The sequence below is a fragment of the Chiloscyllium plagiosum genome, unplaced genomic scaffold, assembly GCF_037043375.1.
Source record: "Chiloscyllium plagiosum isolate Xiang-an unplaced genomic scaffold, Cpla_swu_hap1 HiC_scaffold_2, whole genome shotgun sequence".
NCBI lineage: Eukaryota > Metazoa > Chordata > Chondrichthyes > Orectolobiformes > Hemiscylliidae > Chiloscyllium > Chiloscyllium plagiosum.
The window spans coordinates 4,066,861-4,090,367 of record NW_028270140.1 but is presented as its reverse complement, the minus strand read 5'-3'; the positions used below and the strand labels follow the sequence as shown (position 1 = coordinate 4,090,367).

The 23,507-nt window shown below is 40.9% G+C and overlaps 1 protein-coding gene and 1 pseudogene across 7 annotated transcripts in view; one reads left to right on the top strand and one right to left on the bottom strand.

Annotated features, from left to right (window-relative positions):
* kank1a (KN motif and ankyrin repeat domains 1a) overlaps positions 1-23,507 on the bottom strand; it is a 255,645-nt gene that overhangs the window by 5,450 nt on the left and 226,688 nt on the right. For 5 of the 7 annotated variants that reach the window (XM_043718240.2, XM_087994305.1, XM_043718278.2 and 2 more), the window contains 8 exons: positions 23,142-23,201; positions 21,985-22,134; positions 19,192-19,306; positions 10,735-10,968; positions 8,574-8,661; positions 6,728-6,947; positions 4,003-4,145; positions 1,425-1,625 (listed from right to left, as the gene is read on the bottom strand). In XM_043718240.2, the coding sequence (XP_043574175.2) occupies positions 1,425-1,625; positions 4,003-4,145; positions 6,728-6,947; positions 8,574-8,661; positions 10,735-10,968; positions 19,192-19,306; positions 21,985-22,134; positions 23,142-23,201 (1,211 nt within the window). Of the gene's footprint in view, positions 1-1,424; positions 1,626-4,002; positions 4,146-6,727; positions 6,948-8,573; positions 8,664-10,734; positions 10,969-19,191; positions 19,307-21,984; positions 22,135-23,141; positions 23,202-23,507 lie in introns of all 7 variants that reach the window. The other 2 variants (XM_087994326.1, XM_087994331.1) reach the window with 2 other exon arrangements.
* On the top strand, positions 11,158-12,713 carry LOC122565190 (ubiquitin-ribosomal protein eL40 fusion protein pseudogene; annotated as a pseudogene).

Sequence of the window (23,507 nt, the reverse complement as noted above, 5' to 3'; positions counted from 1 at the left end):
TAACCTATACAGTAGCTAGGGAACAGTCGAACACAATTTTTACATCAATAGATTTCAAAGCATTTTCCTTCAAGATTGTAAACTTGTTAGTAACCAATATCTATTGCATTTTTCAATTCTGCTATTAAGATATTTTTGTAGATTTTACATTAAAAAACTGTCGATTTTCAGAATGTATCCAAGTAATTTTGCTGTAATTTACAATTAGCCTCAAATTTCTCCCTCAAACCAAAAACAGCAATACCTTGCACAATTTTCGTTGGTAAGGAAAGCTTTCCAGTATCTCACTCCTGATTGTTCTTTGTGAGAGCTTAGCCAGTGACAGCCAACCTAGCCTCATCACAACCTAGCCTAACCGTCATCTTACTTGAAGTCCAAAAGGACACTTTCCAGTCATAGGATAGTAGTCCAATGTGAGAATCTCAGTACCTTTCCCCGACATCTTCAGATGCACTGGTTCAAAGGTCAGCTGTATCTCCTGAACTATATCTCAGCAATGTTTTGCTAATCAACACACATTTCTGGTGCAACATCACTGGCTTGAATCATTAATTCGGTTCCACTCTCCACAGTTACCACCAGACTAGCTGCATATGCCAGCTATTTTTATGTTAGATTTCCAGTGTCCACAGTACTTTGATTCTGGATAAATGTAACTGTTGATTTGCTAATTCAAGGTTACGCCTCAAACCTTCTAATTCAACACAAATATATCATGAATGCCTCGTATAAAATACTGAAATATTATTCTTCACAACTCTGATTTGGTTCACAGAAAGGAGAAAGTGAGGACTGCAGATGCTGGAGATCAGAGTTTAAAAATGTGTTGCTGGAAAAGCGCAGGTCAGGCAGCATCAAAGGAGAAGGAGAATCGTCGTTTCGGGAAGGGCTTATGCCCGGAACGTCGATTCTCCTTCTCCTTTGATGCTGCCTGACCTGCTGCGCTTTTCCAGCAACACATTTTTAAGTTTGGTTCACTGAAAGACTGATTCACAAAGTAAATAAACCCCGCAGATACTACTGTTGTGAATGCACTTGATAATGTTGAGGGGATGTAGGTGTGGGGGTGTGGGAGATTAATGTGGTTTCCATTCGAGCTGTGGGATTAAAAATGAATTGAAAGTGCTGATCTTTATTAATTGCTTTTCCTCTCCATGAAGCAATCATTGATGACAAAAAAAGTAATCTGATGTCCCACAATTCCACCTGTTTCCAACATTAATCAGTGACTGGTTGTGAAGTAGCTGATCAATCTGATGTACTAATATCATCGAGTCAATTTATCCTGTGCAATCACACATAGCAATCAGATAAACTGTGTCTTGATCCAGAGAGGAAAGATGGTCCATACATGTATAGATAGTAAACAATTTAAACAAGACAAACACAGACATCTGCAGTAAAATAATCAAATAGCAACTTACACTGTCAGCTAAAGTGGAATCACATCCAGGTTGGGCCAGCAGCAGTTTAACTATCTCCACGTGGCCGTGCTCACTCGCACACATCAGTGCTGTGGAGCCCTCGTCATCCTGAATATTGACATCAGCTCCACAGAGGAGAAGGGCTTTCACCATGTCCATCCGCCCGTGACTCACTGCAAGCATCAGCGCTGTCTGACCAGCCTAAACCATAAGATACAAAACCAGGAAAACTTACAGCTGATAAAACTGGCTGAGTTATGCACTTCAAGAAAGCAGCTCTACGCCAGAAAATGCAAAACACTACAGAAATTTAACAGAGGACTCGAGTTTCAACACACTTCAACATGGCATGGTCAATCAATGGGATTTTCATCTTTAATTAGAACACTACTGGGGAATTATGTGGAGCCAAATGTTTCACAGTCTGGAGGAGACTGAGAAAAGTAAACAGTCAGTCAGTGTGATGCATTTCAATAAAGGACGATAAATATATTTCAAGAGAAAGCTAAATAAAAAAACCCACTATAAAACCAAGTCTTCTTTCCAATGGACCATGTATAAAATAGATAGAGCACAAGTCACTCACTCACTGAAGCCTGGTCAGCCAAGTCAATTGGACTAGCGCTTATCTGTATCTCGAATCTAACTTACCAACCTTTGATGCATAACTCTTAACATTTATAAGTAATAAATATTTGTTTATCTCAATGTGGAAATTTCAATGAACTCATGTTAATGCATGGTGGATGAAATCAGGAAGCCTTGTTAAGCAGAAGTGCTTCCTGATTTCATTCCTGAATGCGAAAACCTCTAATTTTAAGATCTCCTTGCTTTGGATTCTTCCAAGAGAGGAAATAGCTGCCTTACAACTGCTCTGACAGATCATTTTAAACACTACAGTGTTGTCCCACAAATCAACTAAAGCAAATCAGAATAAGCAAGAAAAAGATTAGTGAGATTAGTTAATTTACCCTAAGTTAACCTAAACCCTAATGGGCCCTACAAGCTCCAGGTTAGTGCTTGAAAAGAGGTGGTTGCAGAGAGAGTGGACGTGCTGGTTGTGATTGTCAAACATTTGCTAGATTCTTAAATGGTCTCAGTGGATTGGAAAGTAGCCAATGTAAAATGACAACAAGAAAGAACAGGGGCAGGAAACAGTGAACCATGGCCAGTCAGCTCGACACCAGTCATCAGGATAATTATAGAAATGATTATTAACAGGATAATTATAGAATGATTAGATAAAGCAGCATGAGTTTACAACAAATTGACTAGATTCTTTCAGAGTGTAACCTGCAGGATAGACATAAGGAAAATCATTGGATACAGTATATTTGAATTTAAAAAAAAAACATTCATTAAGGTGCCATGTGAATAATTGATGCATGAGATAAGATTTCATGGGGTTGGTGATAAAGCATTAGCATGGATATAGGATTGCATCTAGAAAAAAAGAGAGTCAGAATAGTTTTGTTAATCTTTAGCAGACAATTATGAATAGAGCGTCACAAGGACCAGTACGGCATCAGCTATTTATAGAATATGTTAAATGACTTCGATAAAAGGACTACTCGTAATGCATCCAAATTTGATGATAACAGAAGCTTGTGAGAAAGGGAGCTGCGAGGGAGAAATAAGGGTGGAAGCAAGGAAAAAGCAAATTTGGAAAGATGGGCGGCATGGTGGCACAGTGGTTAGCACTGCTGCCTCACAGCGCCAGAGACCCGAGTTCAATTCCCGCCTCAGGCGACTGGTTTTGTTTCAGATCTTCAGCATCTGCAGTTCTTTGTTGCACGTTCTCCCCGTGTCTGCGTGGGTTTCCTCCGGGTGCTCAGGTTTCCTCCCACCATCCAAAGATGTGCAGGGTCAGGTGAATTGGCCATACTAAATTGCCCGTAGTGTTAGGTAAGGGGTAAATGTAGGGGTATGGGTGGGTTTCGCTTCGGCGGGTCGGTGTGGACTTGTTGGGCCCAAGGGCCTGTTTCCACACTGTAATCTAATCTAATCATGTCCGTCAGGTCAGCTTCCCACTGCATTCCTACCCGGGTCCACTTTTTGTAGTTGAGGGACAATTAGGGCAACTCAACGTCAATTTGAAAGCTTCAGCAAGTGCCATAAGTCACACATGGCCCTGACAAGTGCGAGAAGGTGCCTTCACTGCAGGAGTTCAGAGTCTTAACCCAACAACAACATGAAGGAGCTCAATGGTAGCAAAAAATAAGAATCCTTCCTGTCTATAACAAAGCCTTGCCACTGAACTTTGAAACTATGGAAGTGGTCAGATGCATTAAACTTTTCAGGCACACCACAAACACTAATTATTGCAGAGCTTCCCTGTTGCTCCAATTGTATGATGACCAACAGCCTTCCAAATGGTCTGGGTGGGGCTGTTGGCCTCCAATGGAGTAGACTGGGAAAGCCAACATTGCTGCACATCACAATCTACAACTATAGTGTAAACATAGCAAACAAGAGGCAGGCTATTAAGTAGGGTTTTAAGTTGAATAAAAAAGTTAAAATTAAAAGTTAGAGTGATTTCTTAAAACAATTGTCACAATATAAAAGAGATGTTACAAACCTGACTGGCTTTGGCATTTACATCTCCCTGACTAAACAATTCATCCACAATTTTCATGTCTTTTTCATTTTCCACTGCAGCGAGAGCAGCGAGCATAATGGGAGTATAGCCAGCTTTGTTCTGCTGATTAACATTGCAGATGTCTGTAATAAAAAGAACACCTTAATTCCTGAAACACCATCAAACCAATACTGAAAGCTTTGCTAAACCACATCATTCTTTCCAAAGCCAGCTATTCAACAAAGTGAAAGGCACATTTTTGATTAACTTTCAATGAGGTTAAATAAAAGCGAAGCTAATAATATTCATTTATTCAATCAAAGAGTAACTTCAAGCAAAGGGGAAAAGTGTAATTAAACATGAAAACCTGGACCTTTCTGTTGGAGATGTGCTGTTTTGTTTGCAGTTCATGAAAATGACATCTCACCATCTGGCTGCTCAAATAAGTACACTGAATTAGCATTAGAAGGTCTGTATTTGCAGAGTAAATATGAACGAGATTCACCATGGAAAGCTCTCTTAGGACTTTGTATTTTTCAATCTAAGTACCTTTTAACAAAATTATGCATCTTAATTATTTCCAAACCCCTCTGGCAATGAAAATTAACTCCGGTGTGAAGTATCATTTCAACAGCTTTCTAGAAATTACCAATTAGCTTCTTTTCCTGTACTGTTTCTTTCTCTCTATCAAACCAACCTCTCTTTCTAGCTCTATTTTGCTTTTGATGCCTGGTCTGATAATGAATTTATCATCCTAACTTAGTGTTTGCTTCAATCTGCGCTATTCATGAGAGAAAAATGGGAAACTGCTGGAGAAACTCAGCAGGTCTGGCAGTCTCTGTGGACAGAAAGCAGAGTTAATGTTTCGAGTCCAGTGACACTTCTTTAGGGCACTGAAGTTGTTAACTCTGTTTCCTCTCCACAGATGCTGCTGGATCTGCTGAGTTTCTCCACCAATTTCTGTTTTTGTTTCAGATCTTCAGCATCTGCAGTTCTTTGTTTTATATTACTGTACTATTCATGAACACTTTTCAATTTAATTGATTAAGGAGCTGCACAATTGTAACTCCTAAGGGCACCGTGCTACAATTAATCTGTAACTTACAGTGCAAAAGCTCATGGAAAACAAAGGTTAATGAACCTAATTTGTCACAGAGTGAATTCTGGCCCAATACCCTTGCACTTAGAAAACATGCCATTTCACCAGATACATTTCAAATGTGAAGCATATACAGCAAACGATAAACCAGAATGTGTACAGTAAGAGTACATGAAAGACACATTTCTCACTAATCCAATAATTTGAACCAAAAATATTTTACAATCTAAAAGGTGCATACTGTATCTTTAGCTTCTTAGAACAATAGTCAAGTCTCTGTTCCATCAGTATGGATTTCCCTTTCTATTTACCTTTCGCCTGTCCTGCCATGTCAGATACAAGAATGAAATAGATAGTTGGGTTTAGAAAGGACAGCATATGCCTATTCATCAACCTGTTCAATAAATTTCCATCAATAAAGGTACTTCTCACTCAAAAACGAAGACTGACTTCTTGACATTTAATTTATTTATTTCCTTAACACTGAAATGTCAGCCATGACATATTCATGCTGTAAAACCCGGTGGGGCAAGCATTAGAAAATGTTCCATCGCTGAAGCCACATCTGATGCGAGATACCACAATGAATCAAACAAAAGCACCAAATACTGATAAACCTGTACTGTTTTCATTAAAAAAAAGTATCATCTAAAATATTTTAAAATATTCAAATCAGTAAAACAGTATCATTCATATTTGCTGCTGGATATTTTTTCAAAACAGTGTAGACATTTGAAAGAGATTTTTAGCATTCATGACAAATTGTGTTAACAACTCTCACCATCAGCAGCCTTTCCTCTGCCCAAGATACCCAGCACATCCAGTGTGGGTGGGCTAGTTTCATGTGATGCACTTTTGCAAATGACTGAAGAGACCAATCTTCATGAGAGGCAGGTTTTAGATAGGAGGTAGTTATCATAGAATCCCTACAGGCCCTTCAGCCCAACAAGTCCACACCTATCCTCCAAAAAGTAACCCACCCAGACCCATTCCTTGAACCTATTACTCTACATTTTACCTCTAACTAATTCACCTAACCTTGTTGTGGATTGTAGTTTTTGGGGTTGACGCCTTTACCACAGGGTGATGTATTCTAGCTCATGATTAAATGTCATAATTTTCCTCTGTTATTGGCTATTGTTTCCCAGGTGCAAAATTTAACATTTAGGGTCTTCATGTTATCCTTGCAAGCATCCAGTGTGTGTTTGACTGGATTTCTGGATATCTCAGCACACAAGCTATCCTTGGGATGTGTCTGCCTTCCATTCGGTTAGTGTGCCCAAGCCCGTAAAGTGATTTTTTTTTACCCCAGTGAGTGCTACCTGCCTTGGACAATTCGCCTTTCAGAGAACTGTCACACAAATGATTGTTGACTCTCAAAGAGATGCCACACACAGCAAAGATGAAATTATTTCTTTCTTGGTAGCTGTATGTTATTCATGATTCAGAGCAGGGGTTTTACTTAGCATGCTCAAGGGCAGAGATGTGCCCTATCCCATAACCTTGATATTCTTGATGCTTAGTAATGGAGATTATATTACAAACACAGCGTACATCATCAACCTTCTGAAAATAATGTCAGTAGCATTAATACAAACATGCAAAGAATTAAGATATTCAACATACTTGCATCCAGAAGCAACTTGACAATTTCAAAATTTGAGTGAGACACACTATAGTGAAGGGCTGTGTTTCCATTTCCATCTGCCATGTTGACCACATATTTCAAGACTTCTGCTGAAATCTCCCTGAATCCAGCCAAGTAATCTTCAACCATGGTGGGAACTGCCAACTTCTGACTTGATACACGGAACCATTCATGCTGAATATTGTTCAGGCAAAGTCTCTGTGAAATTCACAAAGTTCTACATTAAGAAACATAGCACTCCACTTGGTGATAAGTAGCTTCAGAAGTAAATAACATGAAACTTTATGAAGAACGGTGGCGACACGGTGGCACAGTGGTTAGCACTGCTGCCTCACAGCGCCTGAGACCCGGGTTCAATTCCCGCCTCAGGCGACTGACTGTGTGGAGTTTGCACGTTCTCCCCGTGTCTGTGTGGGTTTCCTCCGGGTGCTCCGGTTTCCTCCCACAGTCCAAAGATGTGCAGGTCAGGTGAATTGGCCATGCTAAATTGCCCGTAGAATTAGGTAAGGGGTAAATGTAGGGGTATGGGTGGGTTGCGCTTCGGCGGGTCGGTGTGGACTTGTTGGGCCGAAGGGCCTGTTTCCACACTGTAAGTAATCTAATCTAATCTAAAAAAAAAACCTTCCCTGACAGCACCACAAAGACTGCAGCAGTTCAAGAAGGCCACTCACTGGGCAATTAGGATAGCAATAAATATCGGCTTAGCCAATGTTGTCCACATCCCATGAAAGAGCTCAAAAGATTACAAGAAGACAATGAGTGAATGGATCATTTTGATAACCTTTATGATTGGAATAGAGCACAGTACACTATTACTGTTAAGCAAGGTCTTACCTACCCAATTAAAATCTAAGTATCAATAACTAAACTGTTAAACACATAATGAATTGCAATTGACAAATGAAAGAAAAGAAGGGTCTCCAACATTTAAATTAGGTTTGATATGGATGAATTATCTGAAAATGTCATTAGAAAAATCAAATTAATGTAAGAAAATCTGTTCCATAAATGCAAATGTTCCACAGATTCTCTGAATATTCCCACAACCTGATGCAATAGATAAGCCACTGTTTTTGAAATAAACTACATTTTTAAAATTTGCTCCACCATCTATATATAATCCACCTTAACAGTTTAATTTCTTAAATTAAAGTACAATATATATATCGTCTCTGATGTCCAAATATAATGGGGTGGTACAGTGGCTCAGTGGTTAGCACTGCTGCCTCCCAGCGTCAGGGACCCAGGTTCAATTCCCAGCTTGGGCCACTGTCTGTGTGGAGTTTGCACATTCTCCCTGTGTCTGTGTGGGTTTCCTCCGGGTGCTCCAGTTTCCTCCCCCATTCCAAATAATGACAAGCTAAATTGCCCACAGTGTTAGGTGCATTAGTCAGGGGTAAAAGAAGGGAAATGAGTCTGGGTGCATTAATCTTCGGAGGGTTGGTGTGGACTTGTTGGGCCAAAGGGCCTGTTTCCACACTGGAGGGAATCGAATCTAACCTAATCAGAATCCAATAAAATTCTCGACAATATAATGAATATTGCTATTCATCCTTGGTTGCTGGACTCTATAGGAAGACCATCGTAAAAGGGCTATAAAGAGTATTCAAATCTAATTTGTTTTAAAAGCACCTTTTGCTATTTTATCTACATATTCTAAATATTTCCAGGAACCATGTTCCACATTTTCTACATTACATTACTGTGGAAACAGCACCAATTGAAGATGCACAGGTATATTGTTCTTGAAATGCATTTAAACTTGCACATTTGTAAACGTCCCGAATCATCTAGGAAGAACACTGAAATTTAACTTAACCTTACCACTTCTTTGCTTGCCATTGCTTTTGGATCATTGAGCTGCTTTTTCAGGATATTACAAGCCGACAACACCTTCTCACTTAACTCATACCTATTGTTTAAAAAGCATAAACAAAACATATTTATTGAGTGCAAAAAAATGCATTACCTTTTCTTTTATTAGCAAATCTGCCTCATTCACTACTCCCCAAGTTAATCAGAAGGCAGGTAATTTGGTCCCAGGTTTCTGACAATAACAATTCACTGAAGCAGGAATGACCCTGGGCAGTTTGTATTTTGCCTTCTCCTGAGGATAAAACCACCCAATTCTCCTTTAGTATCTCGCAATTAAAGTAACAGCTCAGATTAATAAATTTAAGGAAATGTGATAAATATTAATATGTTGTTGTGGTTCTGTTCGCCGAGCTGGAAGTTTTTGTTGCAAACGTTTCGTCCCCTGGCTAGGCGACATCATCAGTGCTTGGGAGCCTCCTGCGAAGCGCTTCTTTGATGTTTCCTCCGGTGTTTATAGTGGTCTGTCCCTGCCGCTTCCGGTTGTCAGTTTCAGCTGTCCGCTGTAGTGGTTGGTATATTGGGTCCAGGTCGATGTGTTTGTTGATGGAGTTTGTGGATGAATGCCATGCCTCTAGGAATTCCCTGGCTGTTCTCTGTCTGGCTTGCCCTATGATAGTAGTGTTGTCCCAGTCGAATTCATGTTGCTTGTTGTCTGCGTGTGTGGCTTGTTGTCTGCTGGTAGTGTCGTTTCTTGGCTAGTTGATGTTCATGTATGCAGATTGTTAGCTGTCTTCCTGTTTGTCCTATATAGTGTTTTGTGCAGTCCTTGCATGGTATTTTGTACACTACATTCGTCTTGCTCATGTTGGGTATCGGGTCCTTCGTTCTGGTGAGTTGTTGTCCGAGCGTGGCTGTTGGTTTGTGTGCCGTTATGAGTCCTAGGGGTCGCAGTAGTCTGGCAGTCAGTTCCGAGATGCTCCTGATGTATGGTAGTGTGGCTAGTCCTTTTGGTTGTGGTATGTCCTCGTTCCGTGGTCTTTCTCTTAGGCATCTGTTGATGAAGTTGCGTGGGTATCCGTTTTTGGTGAATACCTTGTATAGGTGTTCCTCCTCTTCTTTTTGCAGTCCTGGTGTACTGCAGTGTGTTGTGGCCCTTTTGAATAGTGTCCTGATGCAGCTTCGTTTGTGTGTGTCGGGGTGGTTACTTTCATAGTTTAGGACTTGGTCTGTGTGCGTGGCTTTCCTGTATACCCTTGTAGTGAATTCTCCGTTCGGTGTTCTCTGTACCATCACGTCTAGGAATGGGAGTTGGCTATCCTTTTCTTCTTCTCTCGTGAATCGGATTCCTGTGAGTGTGGCGTTGATGATCCGGTATGTTTTTTCTATTTCCGTGTTTTTAATGATTACAAACGTGTCATCGACATATCTGACCCAGAGTTTGGGTTGAATTTGTGGTAGGACTGTTTGTTCTAACCTTTGCATGACTGCCTCTGCTGAGTCCCGAGATTGGTGATCCCATGGGTGTTCCGTTGATTTGTTCGTATATCTGGTTGTTGAATGTGAATGTGAATATTAATATAACAAAGGAGGTTGAGAGATGACCTTATAAAAGGTTTTATATAATGAGGGGTATAGACAGAGTTAATGATCGGTGTCTGTTCACTAGGACAGAAGATTTCAAGACTAGGGGTCATATTTTTAAGTTGAGAGGAGAGAGATTTTAAAAAGTCATGAGGGCCAACTTTATTTACACAGAGGGTGGTTCGCGTATGGAATGAACTTCCTGAGGAAGTGGTGGATGTGGCTATGGTTGCAACATTTAAAAGACATTTGGATAAGTACGCGAATAGGAAAGGTTTGGAGGGATATGGACCAGGAGCAGGCAGGTGGGACTAGTTTACTCTGGGATTATGTTCAGCATGGACTGGTTGGACCGAAGGGTCTGTTTCCATGCTGCATGATCCTATGACAAATGTGTTAGCAGTGGACTGGAAAGAACTTTTGAGTTTTAGTCTGTAATTAAAAGTTACTGGAAAATGAACCATTGGGTACACATCAGAAACAGTAGTACTTTGGGATTTGGATTATCTTTCTAAATGACTATCTGGTCTCCATGCACATGAAATTTTGTTTCATACAAATTGGATATTTCTCATGAAACTGGTTATACTTGTCCCTTATTTCCACTTTGTCAGCTTCTTTTTCACTTCCTCCCGACACTGCAATCTCTTTCTCATTCGATATATTTGCGGTTTCAGTCTGACACAGATCAGGGCCCTCTGGCAGCTTTTCATGATTAACCTCAACTTCGTCCTTAGAATACACTTGATCCTCAAATTCATCATCTGATTCAGAAGTTGAGCTTTCATCCGAACTAGAATCATCACTGGACGTGGTCTCATACCTAAGAAAATAAAATTATTTGATTAATTTTGGGTAAACACATTAAACGTTAGCCAAAACACTACATTTGACAAGCAGCCAAAAAACATGCTGTAATTAAGTTCCCGGTAGAGAGGAAGTACAAATTATTTTCAAACATTGTGCCAACATACACAAACAGCCCACTGTTTTGAAATGAAACTTCTATTAGATGGAGCATAACTTTTCAGAACTAAAAGGGACACGTACAACATTTTCATGTATCTGGAAAATTCTCAGCAATTACGGGTAAGAAAAATTAATTGCTTAACCTACTTTACACAGAAAGGAAAATTAAATGAATATCAGCACATTTACATGTCACTCATTCTTCACAATCGGAAAGGATGCTAGTCTCTGCTTCCCACTCCATCCATTGGCAATAATGATAAGAAAGTTTGCTTGCAACGTTCTGATTTCTCTTCATCATTCACTCCACACCAGAGTAGGTAAATCCAAAGTTCATTTCCCTAACATCAACACATCCAGAGACCCTCTCCTGTTCCTGACATAGAGCAAAATAAATGTTATGGCACACAAAGAGGCCATTTGGCCCACTGTGTCTGCACAGACCAAACTAAACATCCAACTGTCTATATATTCTAACTTGTCTCCTAGTCCCTGGTCCATACCCTTGGGGTCTACAGCTCTTCAGGTGTAGATCCAGGTATCTTTTGATCAAGTTGGAAGTTTCATCTTCCATCAATCCAACAGTGAATTCAAGATACTCATCACCTTCTGAGTAAAAAACAAAGTTTCATATCCCCTTCTGATGGTCATCTTAAGTCAGTTTTGTAGTTATTGATATCTCTGCTAGGGAAAGCAGGTCTTTCTATTGACACTATCTAGGCTGCTTGGAATTTTCCACATCTCAATTAACATAACTGTCAAGCTTCTGTATTCTAAGGAAAACAACCCAAACCTACCCAATCTTACCCCACAGCTACAACCTCAGCTACATTTTTGTAAATCTCCACTGTACTCTCTCCAGAGTGATTATGTTTTTCCTGTTATATAATGACCAGAAGTGTACCCAAATATCAGCTTTGGTCGAGGCAGTGTTTTATATAGAGACAGCATTCCTATTCTATAACTTGCCCAATGAAGGAAAGCGCTGCGTGTGTTTTCTTGACCACCTTAACTACCTTTTCTGCTACCTTCAAGAACCTGTGGTCATGGATTCCAAGGCCTCTCACTTCCTCTCCACACTCCAATTTCTGATTCAGGGCCTCCCGCTTTAGCACGAATCAGATGTTTGTGAAGACTGACCAGGAAAACCATCAATTTGAAGGTGGAGCCCAGTGACACCATCGAGAATGTGAGGCAAAGATCCAGGACAAGGAGAGGAATTCCCCTGAACCAGCAACGTTTAACCTTCTCTGGGAAGCAAATGGCCGCACGCTGTCAGTCTACAGCATCTAGAAAGAGTTGAGTCTCCATAGGGTGCTGCGCCTGAGAGGTGGTGTTTTGGACCCCTCCCTCTGTATTCTGGCTCAGAAATATCACTACGTCAAGATGATCAGCTGCAGGTGCTCCACATGCCTTCCCCCTTGCGCATCAAACTGTTGCAAAAGGGAATATAGCCACAGACACAACCTGTGTCCCAAGAATCATCTGCAGGAAATGTCAGGGCAGTTGCTGTCTTTGAATGTTCCCGTTTGTGCTAAATCTCCAATAAACGTGCACATTGGATCACAAATACAAAACCTGTGTTATAATCCAAGCTGATGTTATTACTGGACAACTCAGCAGCCAGACAGGAACCTGGTTCAACAGATCTCATTTTGATCTGTTTTGGTTTTAACAAACTGGTCCCGCTATGAAACATAAGCACACAATGCTGCAGAATTTGCTTTAATAGTAAAATGAAAGTTTTGACCAAAGAAATTAAGTTAAAATAAAATGATCCAAGCTGACCACTGATAATACAAATTCAAAGATTTTAAATACACAATAAATGCATAAATCCCACTGATCCCAAAACTCCTTGATAAATTGAAAAGAAATACAACAGATTTTGTAAATCACGCAAAACACATTCCTGGTACAGTTACCAAAGCACCACTAATATAATAAACTGTGATCCCTGTGTCCAACACTTCAGTAGAGTTTAAGTAACTTGTGACTTCAACTTTTACACTGAAGCTGCAGATAGGTCCTTCCTGGAGGTATCATACACTGGGGCTTTAAGATACTCCACTTCAAGGGAACTCAGGGTTTTACCCAATGTCTGATCTGGGACTAACTAGCTTGTCAATAAGGGAACCTACCTCATTGTACATCTTTCCCTTCTCATGAGGTCACAAGACCACAAGATACAGGAGCAGAATTAGGCCATTTGTCCCGTCAAGTCCAGTCCATCATTCGATCATGGACTGGACTTGATCTCACGCTTTCTCCTTGTAAGCTTTGATTTCCTTACCAGTCAAGAACCCATTTATCTCTGTCTTAAATACACAAAATTGACTTGGTCACCATATCCCTCTGCAGTGGTGAATTCCACAGAATCACCACCCCCATTGAAGAAATTCCTCCTCATCTCAGTTCTAAAGAGTTGTCACTCTGATGCTGTACCCTTGGATCATAGTCTCTCCTACTAATGGAAATATCTTCTTCACATCCACTCTGTCCAGGTCTCTCAGTTTCCTGAAAGTTTCAATCAGATCTCCCCGATCCTTCTCAACTTCATAGGGTACAGACTCAGAGTCCTCATATGACAAGCAGTTCATCTTCATCACCATTCTTGTAAACCCTCTCTGGATTCTCTCGAAGACCGCACATCCTTCCTCAGATATGGGGCCCAAATCTGCTCACAATGTTCCAAATGTGGTCTGACCAGACCCTTATACAGCCTCAGCAGTACATCCCTTCCCTTTTATTCTAGTCCTCTTGAAATAAATGCTCACATTGCATTTGCCTTCCTAAATGCCAAGTGAACCTGCATGTGAACTTTAAGAAAATCCTGGACCAGGATGCCCCAGTCTTTTTGGGCTTCAGGTTTCTGAAGCCTTTCCCATTTAGAAAAACAGTCTATACCTCTATTCTAGGTTAAAAAAAAAAAATCTGTATTCCTGTATTCTGTATTCCTGATGAAGGGCTTTGTCCGAAACGTCAATTTTACTGCTCCTCGGATTCTGCCTGAACTGCTGTGCTCTTCCAGCACCACTAATCCAGAATGTACCTCTATTCTACCTACCAAAGTACATAACATTATATTTTCCCACATTGCATTGCATTCCATCTGCCACTTCTTGTTCCAATCTCTTAGCCTGTCCAAATGTTTTCCAATTTCAGCTTCCTCAACACTACCTGTCCCTCCACCTATCTCTATGTCATCTGTAAACTTAGCAACAATGCCCTCACAGTTTCTTTGTCCAGGTGGTTAATGTATAACGGGAAGTGATCCCAACATTGGCCTCTGAGGAACCATACTAGTCACTGGCTGCCATCCTGAAGAAATGCTCCATTATCCTCACCCTCTGCCTTCTGTCATTCAGCCAATCCTCTGTCCATGCCAGTACCTGGAATGAGCTGGCAGAGAAAGTGGTGGAGGCTGGCACAATTGCAACATTTAAAAGGTATTTGGATGGGTATATGAATAGGAACAGTTTAGAGGGATATGGGCTGGGTGCTGGCAGGTAGGACTAGATTGAGTTGGGATATCTGATCGGCATGGACAGGTTTCCATGTGTACATCTCTATGACTCTACCTTGCTCTGAACACCATAGGCTCTTATCTTATTTATTATTAGCACCTGTCTACACAACCATCCTGTTCCAAGGACTTCATAGGACTACTTTGCTCAAAGTAAAAAGATGTGAAACAATAACTTTGCCTCTGTAACCTGGGTGTTGCCCTTAAATTTAACAAAAAGCTTGTAACACTAAGGTCCATTACTTACCATGCTGGGTCACAAAACACCACAAAAAATTAAAAGTACATTCGCTGTGCACAAAGGCCATTCATTCTAAAGACAGACCCAAAAGATTGTTTTTGAAAGAAATCACCATGGCTGCAGAAAGATTACAAGTTAATAATTAACTTCAGACACACAGAAAACCCACCATTACTAACTCACAAACCCAAACTCTCTTAAAAAAAATTATACACACAATGCTTCACACCACAATTCCCATTTATTGCTTTTCCTGAATTCATTGCCTCACGTTTCTTGAGACTGAATTCCATATGCCACTTCTCAGCCCATACAGCACACCATTTCAGAGTTGCTATCCTCTCATAACCAACAACACAGTCAGAGTCATATAGCACGGAAACAGACCCTTTGGCCCAATCAGCCCAGGCTCACAAGGATTCCTAATTAAACTCATCTCACCTGCCTGCAGTTGGCCCATATCCCTCCAAAACCTTTCCCACTCATGAACTTATCCAAATGTCTTTCCAATATTGTGGCTGTACCTGCATTTACTGCTTTCTCTGGCAGTTCATTCCACATACGAGCCACTGTGTAAATAAAAAAACGGGCTGCCCTTTTAAATCTTTCTCCTCTCACCTTGAAAATATGCTCCCTTATTTTGAACTCTCCCACTCTAGGGAAAAGGCCCTTATCATTTACCTTAACTATACCCCACATGATTTTATAAACCTCAGTAAACTCAACCCTCACTTCCTATGTTCCAGTGAAAAATACCAGCTTTTCTGTCTGTTTTTGTAACTCAAATCCTCGTTTCCCAGCAACATAATAGTAAATCTTTTCTGAACCCTCTCCAGTTTATTAACATCCTTCTTATAATAGTGACCAAAACTGCACACAGGATTCTAGAAGGGATCTCACTAAAAGCTGTACAACCTCAACATGTCATCCCAAATCCTCTCCTCAAAGGTTTGAGCATTGAAGGTAAGCGTGCTAAATGTCTTTTTAACCACCGTGCCTACCTGTGATGCAAATTTCAAACAGTCACGTACCTGAACCCCTGGGTCTCTCTGCTCTACAACACTATGCAGGACCCTACTATTAATTGTATAAATCGTGACCTTGTTTTTTATTACCAAAGTACAATACTTTACATTTATCCAAATTAAACTCTTAGTCCATTCACCCAATTCATCAAGATCTCTTTGTAACCTTAGATAACCTTCTTCACTGTCCACTAAGTTTTTGTCATCTCATATCTCCCACATTTAAGTTGAAATCATTAATATATACAACAACAGCCAGTGAGCAATATTGAGCCCTGAGGATTGTCGTGGAAACTGGTTCCCAGTCACAAAAACATTCATCAACCATTACTCATTGTTTTCTGATACTAAACCAATTTGGATCAACCTTGCTACATCTCCCATATTCCATGGGGTTTAATTTTTCTGACCAATCTGTCAGGTGGAACTTTGTCACATGCCTTTCGAAAATCCACGTGAGCAACAACCACTGCACTACTTCCATTGATCCGATTTATTAACTTCTCAAAAAATCCAACTAAGTTAGTAAGATGTATGCTCCTCTCGATCAAGCTATTCCTGATTATTTTGTGTCTTTCTAATTGAAGTTTATCCTGTCTTTCACAATGGATTCTAATAATTTGGACCAAAGACAGATGTCTATCCCTCACATCCTTTTTAAACAATGGGATGTTTGCAGACCTTCTATCTGATGGCTCCTTACCTGTATCCAGTGAGAAATGGAAAATGATCCTCAGAGATACCTTCATCAGTTTGGGATACACCCCACCCAGCCCCAGTGATCAATCCACCTTCTCCTCCTTTCCTGCATTACCACAGCACTCTTAACATTCCAATGATCCTGGTCAAACACTAGAACTTTCCTCTCCAGTACTCTTAAAGCTTGAACTTTCAGAGTTGCATTGCCACTCCATGGCACCCCAAAATACGACAACTAATTACTCATTAACAACCTTTCGCCTCTGAGACTACATCAACTCTGATTCTACCATCGTTGCTTCAAAACACAAGCAGGCATCTGACTTGACCTGCTTGTTTCTGGTGATAGTAGTTCTATTTCTTGGCCAGAATTTCCGTAAATTCAGGGAAAAGAGAAATCAGAGAGAAGGTAGAAATGTGAGCAAGCTAGCTTGAGATGCATTAAACACAGGCTCAGAAAGGAAAACAGCACTTGGGAAATCAAAGGCATCCAAGGTCATTGTGATCATAGAATCCCTACAGTGTGGAAGCAGGCCATTTCACCCTTCAATCCTCCGAAGAGCATACGACCCAGATCCAACCCCTACCCTATCCCTGCATTTCCCATAGCTAACCCACCTGGCCTGGACATCCTTGGAAATGTGGACAATTTAGCACGATTAATCCACCTAACTGTGGGAGGAAACCAGAACACCCAGAGGAAACCCACACAGACACGGGGAGAATGTGCAAACTTCATATAGACAGTAGCCCAAGGCTGGAATCGAACCTGGGCCCCTGGTGCTGTGAGGCAGCAGTGCTAATCACTGTGCCACCATACTGCCCTGCTAGAATGAAGATGATCCAAGGGTCAGGTTAAAAGCAATACAGAACAACCTCGGTTATCCAAACATCAATTATCCGCATTTCGGATTATCCAAACAAGATCCCGTAAAAACATTACATCGAAGAGATGTTACCGATACTTCCTCCAGACCCCATTAACGAAGCTATCGATAGTTTGCGACTTTACATGGAGTGGTATGAAGCAGGCGGTAAGAGCAGTTTGGGGCTGAGAGGAGCGACAGATATATAATAATACTAATAATATTCACCTGGGTTGCTGTTGTTGTGAGCAGTTGTTGGTGGGTAACAGTCGCCAGGACTACGGCGCTTTATTCACAAGGCAACAGTTGCTATAACTGAAGCCGCCGCTCGCTCGCTCGCTGGCGCGCGCACACCCGCCCTCTCTCTCCCGCACTCCGTCCGCGAGCCCTCCGACTGCCGCCAGGCAGGAAGCGGGCCGTCAGCGTCATCACACACAGCACTGCGGCTGCGCGCCACGCTCTGAATCCTGCCTGGTGCCTGACATTAATTATCCTGATCGGTGTGCAGCGTGGATCTCTCTTTACCTTTGCAGCACAATTATCTGAACAATCAGTTATCCCATCAAAATACTCCCCGCCTATCTCCTTCAGATAATTGAGGTTGTTCTGTTTTATTATTTTGGCAATTACAAAGCCCATGTGTGACAAACAGCAGCCAAGGTCTTTTCCCCCAGGGTTGCAAAGTCCAAAGCTAGAGGCCATAGGTTTAAGGTGAGAGGGGAAAGATATAAAAAGGAGCTGAGGGGTAACATTTTCACAGAGGGCGGTATGTGTATGGAATGAGCTGCCAGAGGAAGTGGTGGAGGCTGGTACAATTACAACATTGGATGGGTATACGTACAGGAAAGGCTTTAGAGAGATATGAGCCAAATGCTGGCACATGGGACTAGATTAATTTAGGATATCTGGTCAGCATGGACAAGTTGGACCATAAGGTCTGCCTCTGTGCTGTACATCTCTATGATTCCACAATGCCAAGTTATAACATTCACACATTTGAATTAACAGCTCAATAATTTGTTTTTTTTCTTCCAAACTAAGGTATCAGATGTGGACAGTCCATTCCAGTGGAAATGCTTAATAAGGGGATTGACAGGCTACATTGAAAATAATAACTCCTTCCTCAGAAGCACATTTAAAGGTAATGTTTTCAGTATCTTTGGCTTATGAGCATAGACCACACATGCATGTGTGACCTGTGTACATAAATCAAAGGTACTGTCAACATTACCTTAAAGGGATAAACAATGTAACAGTGATTAACAGTTCCAGCCTTCTGCTTTTACACAGGCATCATTTTCATGTAAACTCAAATAACAAATGTAATTCAGAACACAATCATACTAGCCACAAACTCTATACTTTAAGATCTTACATGATCTTTCTCTGACATGTCATTTCCATTCTACTCAATGAGACTAAAAATGACATTTAAAAAAAAACTATCACCATATTTTCTATCAGGCAAATTTATCCATTACTGTCATTAGCATTGAGATAATAATTTCTCTTAGCAAAATCCAGCTGTCTGAATTTTCTCAGCTTTTCATGTTTCTGAAATTCTGAACTAGCCATTTTGATTTCTTATGAACCAACCACTTTTAACAAGAGTTTTGCTATGGGGAATATATCTGAAAATTCAAATAAAAGAGACTCATGGCTGTTATTTGTGATGAGTCAGAACAATTCACCGAATTTAAGATGAAAGCTGTCCACTCACCCTCCGTTTACACCAACAAACTGAAGGCTTTTCCTTGTGCCATTTGCTTCATGCTTTCTTGGGCTATCTTTCTTTTTCATTATGGACTTGAGTGTACTTGTATTGCTCGAAGGCACTGCAAAAAAAAACGTTTATGGTGAATTTGTGAAAGCTACTTACACAGGTACATTATACATAAGAGTTTAGAAGAAAGAAAGGAGGCATTATTGAAATATAAAAGATTCTTAGGAGGCATTGAAAGGGGAAATGTGGACATATTGTCTCCTAGCGAGTTTTGAGAAGATTTATAGCTCAGGTTGAGGTTCTGGACGTAGGTTTGCTCGCTGAGCTGAGGGGTTCATTTCCAGACGTTTCATCACCATCTGCAGGTGGGCCTCAGGCAAAGCAGTGTACATGAAAGAAAGCTGGAATCATGAACACTGTTTCGCCTGAGGCCCACTGAAGATGCTACCTGTTAGGGTGACGAAATGTCTGGAAATGAACTCCTCAGTTCAGTGAGCAAACCTACATCCATGTTGTCTCCTGTCATGGAAGAGTCTAAGACCAGAGACGTAATCTCAGAGTAAGAGGTCACTATTTAAGAGCGAGATAGGGAAGTCTCTCTCTCTCTCTCACTCACACACACACACAGTAGGCAGTGAATCTGTAGACTTTTTTTAAGCAGTTGTCAACACTGGAGGGTTAAGTATATTCAATGCTGAGACAGGCAGATTTCTAACTAGTTAGGGAATGAAGGATTATTGAAGATAAGGATCAGAAGGGAGTTGACCAGAGCCCCTATGATCTCATTGAACAGCAGAGTGGGTTTGAGGGGCTGAATTGCCTACTTTTACTCCAACACCTTGTGGTTGAGTTTGAAAGTTTGCGTCAGACGGCTTGTTGGTTGGGATCTCTCCAGAAAAGAAGCAAGAGCCTTCCCTATAACTGGGAAACACCGTGGGCCACTCCCATATGACATTTAATCGTCGGTTACAAGAATCGTGAGTCAGGTGCCTGTTATTACTTGGGCAGGGATGATGCACGATTCAAAGACACTCAAGGGTGCACAAGCAAAACTAAAATACACACTTACACAAAACAAGTTTTTACAATGCATCATGCAAAATAAACAGCACACTCTGAACAAAAAGGCAAGTGACCTTTTCCTGATTTTATACCACATTTATTCAAATGTGCAAGTTCCTCAGTTACAATGAAATTAAATTTTTGATCCCTAAAAACTATTCTGAATCATACACTAGGTAATTTAGTGAACCTTGCTTTATGATCTTTGATTCTGCTCATTCAATCAGTTAGTATTCAAAAACTAAATTGCACAAAGCCATCTTGCACTGTTGCACAATCTAAATTGATTTGCGAAATGATCCCTATCCCTTTTCTCGTACAGTATAAATTGGTACTTCCTTTGAAATTTGGTAGTCCTGCATCTAATGAGTGCAAGGTGAAAACTTTCACAAACATCCATGGATGCTGTCTGACCTGCTGTGATCTCCAGCAATTTTTTCCAAGCTCAGATTCCAGTAATTTGCTCCTATCCCCATTGCTTTACATTACCAAGAGCGTAAGTATGAATGCCAGGAAGCTCTGCTAAAACTTGAGATCAACACCCTCAATTCCTCACTGAATATTTCCAAGTACAGAAGGCAGACTAACTCAATTATGTTCAATAATCCAAGTGAAAAATCAGACAAATTAGTCTGATACTGTCAAACATCACTGGTGGCAATAGTTTTGAAAGAAACTATTTAGGGCAGCAGTTAGTACTGCTGCCTCACAGCGCTAGGGACCCAGGTTCAATTCCAGCCTTGGGCGACTGTCTGTGTGGAGTTTGCACATTCTCTCCGTGTCTGTGGGGGTTTCCTCTGGGTGCTCCGGTTCCCTCCCACAGTCCAAAGATATGTAGGTCAGGTGAATTGGCCGTGCTAAATCGCCCATAGTGTTCAGGGATGTGTAAGTTAGTTGCATTAGTCAGGGGAAATGTAGAGTAATAGGGTAGGGTAATGGGTCTGGGTGGACACACTTCAGAGGGTCAGTGTGGACTTGTTGGGCCGAAGGGCCTGTTTCTACACTGTCTAAAAAAAACTTGATTTCAAATGAACATTTGGCTATAGCCACCAAGGCCTCTTCTTATTCCACTTTGCGAATGAACATTCTTTCACATAAATAGTTGTGTCAGTGCGACAGTAATAAAGTGCACTATGTATACTCACTGACATTCCTTCATCCATCTACTTTAATTATATATCCTTGAGTCTTACCAAACTCCCTGCCATATCTCAAAAAGAATGTCAATAGATATATGAAACATGACTTGGAATTTTTAACGTTTGATGTTTTGAAGATCTACGTTCAGCATAAGACTTTAATAATAATCATGAAATCCTTGTTGATTGTCAGGAAAACCCTTCCGGTTCACATTAGTGTACGAAACTCCTGGTCTGGCCTCCATGCGACTCCAGGCCCACAGCAACATAGTTGACTCTTGATTGCCTCCTGGGCAAATTAAAGAGGAGTAATAAATGGCCAGTGATACCCATATCAGAGGAATTTTTAATGAAAAAACAAGGCGTCATTGGATTATATTTTAAGCATCCTGCTCCTCGGATGCTGCCTGACCTGCTGTCCTTTCCAGCACCACTCTAATCTATATTTTAGTCATGGCATTTGAAATGGAATTAGATTACACACCTTTTAAAAATGGAAAATTAGAGAGAGTTAAGTTGTTTGAAAAAGGCACATGAAGCCTGTTCTTTTCTGTAGGACACACGTCTCACAGTTCACCACAATACATACCATGATGTGCAGAGGCTGCTTGTTGGTTGGTTAAAACAGTTGTTTCTTCCTGTTGTAGTAAGGTCTCACAGGAGTCAGTGATCTTCAAAGTTGACAAATTTGTTGATGACAGCACAGTACTGGCAGTTTGGATACATGGACTGTGCTCACCTATTGAACAGAACAAGGCAATTTCTCAGTATGAGGTGGTGCTACTGCAGTAGATTGATTAATATTTCTATACGTGCAGTTAATTACTTAGAAATTCTGCCTGTGCATATATTACACATGGAGTATATACAGATATGAGAACATTGGAAGGTAGATTCGCCCTAGTCCTACCTAGATACAGTTGCTCTCTCATTAGACAGAGCCGACTGGTTTAACCTGAGTGTCACCATGCCTCAGGGCAAGAAGAGAGGTTGAGGAGAGATCTTCATGGTAACCTCAGCTTGTGCAAGAATTGAACTCTCACTAATGGCATCACTCATCACCACTCATCACAATCACTCACCAGCCATCCAGCCAACTGAGCTACACCGACTCCACCACATTGGAAGTATTGAGAAGTCTAGCACATTGCAAACAAGATGCATTACGGTCTTCAAACAGCTGCATTTGGACATACATTTGTTACTTCTCCTCAAAAATAACTCTACATGCGAACCATCCTGGAAAAGGTCTATCATGTTGCAGAAGGCCATTAAGGGACTTTACACAATGCTGAGAATCTTCAATTGGATGAAATGGGAGGATCAAGAGGAAACAGACACAGTCAGTCAGGACTAAAAGCTAAACAGCACAACGTATTGGATATGGACAGCAGAGTTTTGCAAGGATTCAAGGTTTGAGCATGAGAGGGATAAATAACTTTGGAATACTCCAGTTACAAAAGCATGAATGACAATGTTCGCAGATTAACTGAGGAAAGAGTTGGCAGTATTTGTGATGAGGAGGTTACAGAAAAAGCTTATTACAGTATCAAACAGAAGTTGTGAAATTCTTCACTGGCCACGTAGAGTATTGGAACTAATTATAAAAGGTGTGGATCTTTATCTGACAATAATGACGTTTGTCTTCCAAATGGTTAATTGAAGGAAACCCCAGCACATCCGTGATGGAATGAACAGTCTGGCAGAGTAAAGGCCATGGAAGGATGGAGAGACAGTGCTATGTACCATTGTTGGGCAGCAGAATCGGAATCTTTTCCCAGGAACAGCCAACACGTGAATAAGGAGCTGCAGCAAAGCAAAAGGAAAGATGTTTGGGTAATACCGAAGTAACTGTACACACAGGCCAAAGCTGGATTAGTTCATTAATAAACAATGGAAATGGATTAACATTTGCAAGGAAGTAACCAGGTGTGTAGGCGAGGGCAATGCTTTTGATGTGGTTTACTTCAATTTCAGCCAAGGCTTTTGATAAGGTCCTGCACGGGAGACTGATAGCAAAGGAAAGAGCCCATGGGATCCAGGAAACTTTGACAAATTGGATCCAGAATTGGCTGAGTGGCAGGAAGCAGAGGGTGATGGTTCAGGGTTTTT